Source organism: Gorilla gorilla, chromosome 13 (assembly GCF_029281585.2).
Source record: "Gorilla gorilla gorilla isolate KB3781 chromosome 13, NHGRI_mGorGor1-v2.1_pri, whole genome shotgun sequence".
In the NCBI taxonomy this organism is placed as follows: domain Eukaryota; kingdom Metazoa; phylum Chordata; class Mammalia; order Primates; family Hominidae; genus Gorilla; species Gorilla gorilla.
Window position 1 is genome coordinate 82516657 of NC_073237.2, and position 12150 is coordinate 82528806.

The following is a 12150-nucleotide window of genomic DNA, read 5'->3' on the forward strand; positions in this document are numbered from 1 at the left end:
TCTCTCTCTTTTTCTTCAAGGCTTTCAACGCAAAAAAACTTTTATTTTCATCTTCAATTCTGACTGGCAACCCCATATTTCTAATTGCTTTCTGGAATGTTAAGTCTTGGAGATTATATACTCATGGCAAACTAAACACTTTCAACAGGTGTTCTCTGCAAACATTCCTGGTTCTCAAATACCCAGATAGCGACCTCAATCCTTACTTCCTACTTGCAGGTACCAAATCTAGGAAATTTTCCCACTTGGAATCTCTCATATCTTTTTCCTGTTAGCACCAGTGGCACCCTGGCTGAGGTCCTGCTGCCCTGTCGTCTAGATTATACTTTCCCTAAAATACCACACCAGCAAGCCTAAAAACCTTATGTTATGCTTTTATTGGGTCCTTTCCCTCCTGAAGAAACTTCAGTGCTTCCAAATCTATAGACTTCATCTTATCTCCTAGTATTTCCCATTTGAAAATCTCCAAATGTACCAATCTTCTCACTGCTCTCCAAAATATCCCAGTCTCACATTCACATCTATGCACTTAGAAATGATTTCTTTTCCCATCCTTTTCAAATCGTGTTCACCATCATCTGAGATCATAGCAACCTCCATCTCTTCCATCAACCTCCCCTGTGCAACTCTTTCCCACATTCTCTCTTCTTAGAAGTTATTTAATTGAATATTACCTTACATTGTTACATAGTTTGGAAGATTACCTTACCTCTTAAGATATGGAAGCTTTCACAAGAAAAACATACAGATTTTTTTACTTTTCCACCATCCCTAAGTGCCCAACACAGTGCTGTGCACATAGGAGGCACCCAATAAAATACCTGGGGAGACTGTTTTAAAGATATGAAGTTTTAAACACAGCCCTCTAGCTGTTATGAAATTCTTGTTCCAGGCAATCTGCATTCCATTATTATTATAAATCATCTGTGTGCCTAAGTCATTTCTAATCTAAAAATGATCTGTTTTTAACATCGTTCCTTCTTAGGAAATATATACTGAGGTATTTAGGGGAAAGGACATAATGTCTACAGCTTAATCTCAAATGGTACAGGAAGAAATTGAGAGCAAGCAAAAGATGGAATGATGAATCAAATATGGAAAATGTTAATTGGTGGATCTGAATAAAAGCTATATGTGGAACTCTTTATGCAACTTTTGCTGCTTTCCTTTAAATGTGAAATTAAATTATTTCAAAACACAAAGTTAAAATCTAGCTCAGTACTAAAAAATTAATAGTCACGCTAACTTAGTACTTCAGTTTCTTTGCACGACCTTCAAAATAAAACAAAACAAAACAAAACAAAACAAAACACATGATCTTTAGAGGTGGAATTCCCAAGTTAAGGGAAATGTTTACTTCAATGACCAAAGAAAAGTATATCAATGCACTTTTTTTCTTTTCTTTTTATATTGTTCTGCCCTCTGTGAACAAATCAATGTACATTTAAAAAAACACAGCCTAACCCAATTTCTGTATACTTTAGGTTAATTTTTATTGGGAATAAACCAAAATTAAGATTTTTTTTCCTCCTGTTATTTAAACAACATGGTATGTACTTTATTAACTCCTGGGGAAAAAATTTCAAAGAAAAGTGGCACCCAAGGTGTATATATGTGTGTGTCTAGGTGTGTGTGCACGTTCATGCTGTGACTTAGTCTGTTCCTAACCGAAATGTACAAAAACTTTTCATGGACAGACCATGGATTTTAAGTTCCTGAGGACCGGGGCCATATATTGTTCACTTTCATTTTCAGCTCTTAGCACAAAAGTTTGCTGAACTACATTTTAAAAGAAGATTTTTCACTGTTAATGGTATCCATAGCTGCCATGACAACAAAAGGATACGTTAACAGCATTTCAATTCTGTGCATGGTTTACAAAATCTATACATTTTATAGCTGTAAATACTCTAGAAATTATCCAGTCCAGTTGCCTCAATTTATCAATGAAAAAAAGAGATCAGGCCAAGCGTAGTGGCTCACACCTGTAATCCCAGCACTTTGGGAGGCCAAGGCAGGAGGATCACTTGAGCCCAGGAGTTCAGAGACTAGCCTGGACAACCTAGCAAGATCCCATTTCTTAAAAAAAGAGATCGCTTCAAGTGAAGGACTTGTTCAGGGTCATATACAGCTTGTTGAGCAGAACAGCTGCAAATTCAACCCACAAGCCCAGTCTGGGGTGCTTTCCTTGACACTTCACACCATTAGCAACTCCTACACTTTGACTTATACAATGCCAACAAAGGAAAAGGATTTATAGCCTTTCTTGCCTGTCTGGTGTAGGCTTTGTCTTGAAATAAAACTGAGCTAGGCAACAATATGCACATAAATTATCACCAATTCCTCAGTCTTTCATACTTAAGCATACAAGATTTTAAAAAGACATTAATATTGCAATTATTCTATGAATGAGCCACTATACTGCTTCATGGCATTAGTAAACTCTAAATACAATTGGCCTTTCATGTCTGTGGGTCCTGCATCCCCATATCCAATCAAACACAAACCAAAAATATTTGAGAGAAAAAAGCAACTAATAAAAAACTAACGATACAACAATAAAAAAATACAAATAAAAAATACAGTATAACAACTATTTACATAGTATTTACACTGTATTAGGTATTATAAGTAACCTAGAGATGATTAAAACTATATGGAAGGATGCATATAGGCTATATGTAAATACTATGCCATTTTATATAAGGAACTTGAGCATCTAAGGATTTTTTTTATCTGCTGGGGAAGGGAGGGTTGAGGGGTGATGGGTGGGCCTGGAACTAATACCCCATGGATACCAAGGGAAGACTATAGAAAACACTAATTAAAAAGTCAGAAATATTTTTAGAAAAAGTTTACAGAGGTACCTGAATGTTTTCTGAGGACTCTTGCTAATTCTTCAATAGTTCTGACACAGTCCAATCCCTGCAACAAAGAAGGCATAAAGAACTTAACCAAAACTGGAAGACAGGTTCTGAAACTGGCTATAGTTTCCATTACCTTCAGAAATAATGTAATTAATTTCAAGTCAGTCTATATATATATATTTTTCCTTTCTAGTTGGGTATTAGAGTCAGTATTCACAGGAAATATCCTGACGGTACAAAAACCACTGAATACCCTACTTCCTAATTGTTTTTGGGTGTGCAACAAAGGCTAAAATCAGTCAGGAAGCCTATGGACCTAGGGCTTCCAAAAAAGTCTCTGAACCATGGTTGAGGACCTTCATTTCTTCCCCTCCACATAATATCACTCGGATGTACCCCATGTCCCAGAATAAATGAGAGGAGGCTTCTGTGCCCCAGCTCATTCATTCTAAGTAGACCTTCTATAGTTTAAGAGTTGATGAATTGCTGTGGAGAGTGATTAAGCTCAAATTATTTCCCTATAGGACTAGCCAGAATTATAATGCATATAACTAAAGTCATACAGCAAATATAAATAGTATTTGATAAATCATTCTTAAAAACATTTGGGCTGACTCAACATACGCCTTTTTGATGGTTATAAAAATCCCAGAACATACTTGGAATGTTACTTTAGAAATGCCCTCAAAACTAGTTTATAAGCTGTGTAAAAAAATAAATAAATAAATAAACCTTGAGGATGTATGATAGGGTCATTCCATATGTTGAGCCAATCTTGCTTATATACTTTATTCAAATTCAGGCTAGATCACTTTTGACTATTTTCCCAAATCAGATACATCCTCAAAATAGAAAGACTTGAAACTAAGAAAAGGTACAAAAAGGTCTTCAGCAACAGCAGCATCATTCATTTGTATATTTAGCATTTGGACTGCTGTTAAGGATTTAAAAGAATAGGGACTCAGCACTTCCCAGACTTTATACCTTTATATAGTGTTTTATATTTTATAAATGCCTTCAGATATCCCAGGGGCTGGCAAGTTTGTTTTGCTTTGCACGCCATATGGTCTCTTACAACTACTAAACTCTGTACTTAAGAGTGAAGGCAGCCATAGACATTTACATATGTGAATGGGTGTGATTCTGTCCCAATAAAACTTTATTTACAAAAACAGGCAGTGGGGGGCTGAATTGCCCAAGGGCCATCGTTTGCTGACTCCTGACCCACATGATCCATGATAATGTGTACAAAAATCAGCGGAGGGAGGAGGAACAGATATTATACTTTATCGATTATTTACCAAAGACCACATGTTTAGGTACTGATGAAACAAGTTTGTCTCAAATCCAGGCCTCTGGACTCTAAGGTTAGTACTCTTATGATTTACCACACTGCCTGTCTGGTAACAACCTTTACAGATAACCTTATGTGAGTGTGTGATCCAAGTCAGCATAGTAGCCAAGCCAATGGGACACTGAAGAGGCTGGTTTGGCTATGTAGAATTCCCAGGCAACACTTTCCAATCCACTTTTTGCTACAGGGTGAAAGTATAACCTTTCTACTCCTCACATTCCTCACAACCTTTCCAAGCCTCTTAATGTATTTGGCCAGAGACTGTGCCAAACAGCACACTCTATATGGTATGCCCTGATAAATTTGGAAAATACCAAGCTGTAATGCCAGTCTAGATTGGTTAAATCACACTGCCACAGCAAATGGAAGTTTTATGTGGTCACTGTACCTCAGCAGTTTCAAGTCCATTAATTGTCATACAGACGTCAAGGTCACTCTGTTTGAACCCAAATCCATTTTTGGAGGAGCCAAACAGGCTCAATTTAGTTCCTGTTAGGGATATATGAAAAGTAATAACTAATTACCTGAGTACATTTAATTTTTGATCAAAATGGCCCTCTCATGAATCAAAAACACCCAGTTGTTTAATTATCCTATATTAATCTCATACTTATGTTCTCTGATTAACTGGTCATTTATGCTAAAGTCTTTTTCTCTCAAAGCTTCCTTTACATACAAGCTGTATATGGCAAGAAAGATTAGCAGGTGCTCCTTTATTCTTAAATGCAAAGACATTTCAAGGAAAATGTTAGATCACCTCAACACATTTAATAATGTAAGCTTAACTTTGACTCTAAACATAGTATTAAATGAAATTCACTTATGGCACTTGCTAGAATAAACCCTACACTGTTTCTGTTGGTAAATGAGGATTTGGCAGACCAAGGACCATCCTGGGTATATTGCAAAATTTGGAAACCCTGATTCTCAAAATCAGTGTGCTCGTTAACACATGAACTGATTTGGAAGAAAGGTTACACTACTTTTCTTAAAAATAAAAAAGAAATCATTTACCTGGAAAGTCCTGTCTTATGAAACTTTCTAGGTTTTGCCGAATATGTTCACGAGCCTGATCTTCTATAATTGTTGGAGAAAAATCCTCTGTTTAAAAATAAATAGACATATTGACAAAAGAAGCCTGTTGACACTTTTAGAAAAAGCTGAAAAAAATTTATTTTTTAGAAAATAAAACTTACAAGCTTAAATTTAAAAATTCCTAAACCATTGTGTCTTCTCAGTAGACAGCATTAACAAGGTAAAGTTTGTGTTTTATTTATTTTTGAGATAAGGTCTGGTTCTGTCGGCCAGGCTGCAGTGCAGTAGTGTGATCTTAGCTTACTGCAACCTCTGCCTCCCAGGCTCAAGCCATCCTCCCACCTCAGCCTCCCGAGTAACTGGGACTATAGGCATGTACCACCATGCCTGGCTAATTTTTGTAACAGTAATGTAAAATTTAAGATGTCCTTTTTTAAAGAATCTAAGAAGTGCTCTTGAAACGGAAAGTAATTTAAACAGGGGATCTCCACCTGGGTTTCCTGAAAGACACCAGGGTTACAGAAAGGGCCTTCAGAGATCACCACCCTGCTAAAGTGTGAATTTAAAAGTTTGTGAGCATTTGCATGTATTTTTTTCCCTAAGGAGAACCTAGTTTTTTTAATAGCTCATAATATAAAAAAAAAAATTTCCAGAAAAAAAAAAGGACTTGTTAAGAACACATGTCTTCTGACACAGATGAACACCTTATGATGAAGCCATGTGAAACAAGTTCCTTCATTTTAAGCAGCTGAACATCTATCCTTTAAATATTTTCTTTTGTAAAACTTTAAGGCTCTCTACACCAATGCTTCCCCAAATTTGTGTTCCTTAAAGGGCTGTTACGTAGGCTATTAATTAGCGTTACTCAAAAATTATTCTATGTTCAAATTTTAGAAATAATATTTCTCAGATACCTTCAATATGCTAATATGTCCTGGAAATAACCCAGGAATTCTAAGAGAGAAGGGAGTGTGTAGTGTTATTCCCTCGTTGGCCTAGGTATACTTCTGGTGATTAAATATTATTAACTGCCATCTAGAAAAACATTTCAAAGGATGCCAGTTGGGAAATGCTAGTACTCTAATTTTAAGACTTAATAAAAGATCCTCAGCAAGGCAATTTTCGGCCCCTCACAGAGACAGTACTTTGAAATTCATATTGAGATTTTACCCTCTCTTCCAACGATTTTGGGAAAATTATGAACTGATACTCTTCAGAAAATATCTTTTTTCTGGAAGAAAATGTCCCTCCCTTACCCTCATCCTTACTTTGTATCCTGGCTTATAACAGGCCATGCATTTTCGTAGCAAACTTTTCAAAAACAATTATATAACCTGGTCCCTTCTTTCTGGGGCCTGGATCTGCTTACACAGCAGGAAGAATAACACCACCAACCTTTACATAGCCCAGCTAGCCAGGGAAGTGTGTCCAGGCTTCAAGTAACTTGAATTTTAATTTTTGGCCGGGTGCGGTGGCTCACGCCTGTAATCCCAGCACTTTGGGAGGTCAAGGCGAGCGGATCACTGGAGGTCAGGAGTTTGAGACTTGCCTGGCCAATATGGTGAAACCCCATCTCTACTAAAAAAAAAAAAAAAAAAATTAGCTGGGCATGGTGGTGCATGACTGTAATTCCAGCTACTCAGGAGGCTGAGGCAGGAGAATTGCTTGAACCCAGGAGGTGGAGGTTGCAGTGAGCTGAGATCGCACCACTGCACTCCAGCCTGGGTGACAGAGCTAGACTTTGTCTCAAAAAAAAAAAAATTTTTTTTTCTTGGCAGAGTAATGGAAAATTTAAAGGGGGAAAGATATTTAATATTTAATACTAAGCTTTAAAAAGAAACCTGCTGGCCAGGCGCCATGGCTCAAGCCTGCAATCCCAGCTCTTTTGGAGACTCAGTTGGATGAATCACCTGAGGTCAGGAGTTTGAGACCAGCCTGGCCAACATGGTGAAACCCTGTATCTACAAAAAATATAAGAATGAGCTGGGTGTGGTGATGCATGCCTGTAACACCAGCTACTTGGGTGGCTGAGGCAGAAGAATTGCTTGAATCCAGGAGTTAGAGGCTGTGGAGAGCTGATATCGCACCACTGCATTCCATCCTGGGGGACCGAGCAAGACCCTGTCTCTCCATCACCCTCCAAAAAAGGAAACCTGCTATGATTGCTATGTATCTTGATGCAACAACTATGCTGTTAATAAAAGGAAGTACAGAAGACACTTGATATTAAAAGAAAAATAAAAGATCCTCCATTTGCCTGAGCCCAGGAGTTCAAGACTAACTTGGGTAACACAGGGAAACTGTGTCTCTACAAATAATGAAAAATTTAGTCAGGCATAGTGGCATGCATCTGTGCTCACAGCTACTTGGGAGGCTGAGGTGAGAGGACTGCTTTAGTCTGGGAGGTCGAGGCTGCAGTGACTCATGATTGCTCTGTTACACTCCAGTCTGGGTGACAGAGTGAGATCGTCTCAAAATTTAAAAAAATTTTTTTTTTAAATAAAAAAGATCCTCCCTGCATCTTTCCTTATCTTTCTTTGACATTTATTGCATGTCCCAAACAGAACAGACATGACATGGAACACCTGAAGATACAATGGAGAATGGAATAGACTTGGTCCCTAATAATGTTTAGAGACCTAAATAGGATAGTGATTCTAAAGACTCGAGTAAATGTCAATTTAATATTTTGACAAATCAAAAGAAATGTGAATAACTTACTATAACACTGGATACAGACTTGATCTAAGATATTTAAAAACTTGGGTGTTAACGGTGGCAGAGGTTCTAGCTGGATTCTTTTGAAGTCTTCAGGACAGTCCTTCTTTAGATGACCCTCTCGTTTGCATAAGCTGCACACTACCGTAGGAGACTGCAGGAATATGGCAAAGCAAAACAAGACTTAACGCTTTATTTGCCAAATAAAGGAGTCTGGAATCATGTTTTAAAAGTACACAGTCACCTATTCACTTTCCAAAGGAAATGAAAATATAACATGCATCCACTCAAATGATCTGAGAGATGGGGACATCCTATAGTATCATTAGGAGAACATAGTGGCTATTTTCACTACTAATAGCATTCCCTTCCTCTGCTAATTCCCATGAGTCTTAAGGAGAAAAGCAGACCGAGCAGTCATATCAGAATGAAAGGCCAACTTGTTCAACACTACCAAAATAGGAAAACTCCTAGTATATAAAAATTGAAATTAAATGCATTCAAAGTCCTTAAAGTCTCCTAGTTCTATGACTAGTGGTGGTACTGATTACCTTGCCTTTGGTGAAGATAAGTTTACTGAATTCATAAAAAAAATCAGACTGATCCACAGGTGAATTTTCTTCACATACATTTTCTTCCTTAAGACTTATTTTATTAAGTTCCACTAGGAGAGCTCTTTCTACATGTTTTCCACATTCTTTCACGTCTTCATACTTAGCAGCTTCGCCTAACTCATCATCCTCTTCAGATAGGGCGTCCTCATCCCCTGACCCAGTGTAGGTGTTGTCTAACTCATCCTCATTAGCCATGCCATCTTCATCTTCCCTTTGGTTAATGGTGAGCCTAGGTTCTTCTTCCTCCTCCTCTTCTTCGTCATCCTCCTCCTCTTCATCAGAGGGAATCATTTCTGATGTCTGGCCCTGTACTGAGTGGGTAAAGTGGTTTAGAGAGTCTTCTAGTTCCTCAGTACCTTCTGTACTTTCTCCATCAAGATCAGCCTTGTTATCTAAAGTGGCAAGTCCCTCACACTCTTTAGCTGTAGGATTTTGGAAGCCTTCTAAATCCAAAGTGCTCTCTGACTCATTATTACGTGTGCTGCCACAGACAACACGCTCTCCATGTTTCTGATCAACAGTCAACAGATGCTTGCCCTTCCTTCCAACTTTCTCTTTCTCGTTTTTCCTTCCTGTTTCTGGATGGTATACTTTATCATCCTTGTAATCATCAGAGTTAACATCTGCTTGGATACAGTCTGAGTTTTCAGGGTGGACACTGATGTGTTCATTTCCCATTTCTTCTTTTGGTGGGCTTCCAAAACTTTCAGCAGTCTCTTTAAGAGTAAGTGGCTGTACCTTACAGGTATTTGCAGCTGAACTGGTAGCACCAGGACCTTGGGCCAAAACTGAGTTTTTGAGCTTATCATCTTTTGTTTGTACATCTGGATGATGATTTATTACTTCTTTAGAATGTTCTGAAATACATGTAATTGCATTCAGAGGCTTTAGAAGGCTGGATTTTGTAATTTTGTGTGGAAGAGCAAAATACTTGTATGTTGTCCTTAAACAATGAAGTATATATTCAAACACAGGTTGACTATTTAGGGTTCTTGCCACGTTTCTTTTAACAGAGTAGGGATCTGTAATAAAAAAAAGAAAGAAAGAAAAATCCATCTCTTCATATGTTACTATATTTCATGTTTTAAAAATTAGCCTGCTGCAGATAAAAACAGACAACAAACAATGGTAAAATTTATCTTGCATTTTATAGACTTAAAAAAAAAACTGGGGGTGGGGAGTAAGAAAACAGAGTTTAAGAACAAAAAGCAGTATTTTCTGAAACATCGGCTCTATGAAGGGAACCCATTCTGTTCAGAACCAGTACCCCTTCTCCCTATTGTGCTCTGTGACTGTGGAGGTAGAAAAGATGTTATCAGCGTGGCTCTCAGGCCCTTGGGAAGGAAGATCTTCCCACCAGGCTCTGCTGCTGCTGAGTGCTCTGCCTCCCCACTCAGCCAGGCCCTGTGGTTTATCGAGCTTACCTCCACTCTTCTGCCCTGGGAAGCCCCATCACTGAATTGGCTGGACTGAATTTCAGGGGCGAGAGGGAGACACCAGGAGGAGACACCACTTCTCTCAATCTTTTCTCCTCCCCTAGAACTCCAGCAGGTTAGGCAATTGGCCAGAAGAGCTGAGCCACAGAAACTGCAGGGGAGGGTTTAAAAATGTGAGATCCCCATGACTGCACACAGAATTTATGCAAAATGCAAAAAACCCTCTTATGCAACATAAAGCTTGAAAAAAAATCAAGCAAAAATATGAGAATTCCATTTAGGAGGTTCTTTAAATTATTTAAAGGAGGAGAATTAAGATTTCTAGAGGGGTTTCAACCTCCTGACTTTGCAAAGCTGAGAAGAGCTAGTCCATTTAATGATGTTTACAGGGCACATCAGTGTGTCTTTGATAAAGTGATTTCAGTTAAATGAGGCTTCACTAAAAATGTGTTTTTATGAATAAGTTCTAAATGTTACTGTAGATATGTCAAAAATAACTACTCATTCTCTCTACTGGAGAGGAATCCAATGGCGAATGACATTTTTGACGAGAAAAAGTATTGTCCTCACCTTTGCAAAACTAAACAACTTCAACAATCCACAAAAGGACTGAATTAAAAAATCCAGAGGTGAGAATGGTAAAGAGGAAAGGGGGATTTACACATCACTGTGAAAAACATACTTTAGGCATTTAAGTGGTTAAGCAATCTACAAAGAAAGCAAGGACTCAGCCATCCATTATTCAAGTTGTTTATACTTTAAAAACCCAGGGTGAACAGTTTGATTCCTTGAAATGACCCACTGTAACACATGCAGATTCTAACTATTTATTTCCCTTTGAGGGCAGGCCTACCTTACTTGTAGGAGCTGGAAAGAGACTGAAATAAAAAGCATGCTGTTAGACTGGTACCTTTAAAAAAAAGAGTGGGGGGGGAATAAGATAAACATTTTGAGATACCTTCAATGGCAATGCGCTTTTTGGGCCAATCCTTCAATTCCCGAGATACCAATTCTTTGACACGAATACTTATCACTAAATCAGCCAAATTAAATTCTAAAGCATAGAATCGCAGCAATTCCACCCAGAGCTGCCCAACTGGTACTGAAGGCTGGTGTTTCACATCCAATATTAATGACACCTATTAATAGCAAAGAGAAACATACAGGTTATTTCAGATGTAAGTACAATCTGGAAAATTAAAGATCATTTAAGCATCAAATTAAAAAAATCTGGAAAACCTTAACAAAGATATAAGCCTGACAATCCATCTAGATAAATCAATTCTAACTTCTATTTTGTTTGTGGTAAAACAGCATTACTTCACTGCACTATTAGGATTAGAGTATGCTATAATCCAGTCATTATCACAGGAATAGACAGGATCAGTTTTATTTAACCAGACAGCGCTCCTAATTTTGAACTGTTAATAACAGGTGGAGAGGACTGTGCATGGGTTGCTAATATTCTCAGCACTGAACTCTTCCTGTTACTGCTGCTGGAGGCACCTTTACAGTCACAGACACACAAAAATGGACAGTAGCTAAAGGCATAGAGAAAAAGGAAAAACACTCCTCTCACTGCCCTGAGAAGCTACATAAGCACATTGACTCTGTCAGTGACAACTGATTTTAAAGTCAAATAACTCTTGCCATCAGAAATTGACACTGGTTTTACAGTTACAGACTTCTGACAAGTTGGAACATAACTGCGATGTAATATATTAGAAAGTACATATTACTTAGGATAGGGGAAAATATGGGCCCAAATAGAGATTCTGCCACGTCATAGCTCTTAATTGCTCTGTGACTTAGCTTCTTCATTCTCAGACTGGTAGCACAGCACAGTGGCTAAGAGAACAGGCTTTGGAATTGGGACAAGCTTAGATCTGAAATCCAAACTCTGCCATGTACTAGCTGTGTATGATCCGGGTCAAGGTCTATAATCTGTCTAAGTCTGGGTTTCCTCATCTGAAAAATGGGGATAACAGTACCCACCTCATAGGGTTGTTGGGAGGACTGAGTGAGATAGTGTCTGTAAAGTGCTTAGCACAGTGCCTGGCACACAGTGTTCAAAAAATGGTCGCTATCATTATCTGCAGAGTAGGGATGATACCACCTATAACACA

At 38.1% G+C, this 12150-nt stretch overlaps 1 protein-coding gene across 8 annotated transcripts in view; it reads right to left on the minus strand.

The window, feature by feature from the left end:
* The window catches only part of TUT7 (terminal uridylyl transferase 7), a 65253-nt gene that overhangs the window by 24997 nt on the left and 28106 nt on the right, over positions 1–12150 (minus strand). For all 8 annotated transcript variants that reach the window (XM_004048197.5, XM_004048198.5, XM_055350702.2 and 5 more), the window contains exons 12-17: positions 10983–11163; positions 8526–9610; positions 7978–8128; positions 5236–5322; positions 4610–4710; positions 2868–2925 (exon numbers count right to left, since the gene is read on the minus strand). In XM_004048197.5, coding sequence (XP_004048245.4) covers positions 2868–2925; positions 4610–4710; positions 5236–5322; positions 7978–8128; positions 8526–9610; positions 10983–11163 — 1663 coding nt within the window. The remainder of the gene's footprint in view (positions 1–2867; positions 2926–4609; positions 4711–5235; positions 5323–7977; positions 8129–8525; positions 9611–10982; positions 11164–12150) is intronic.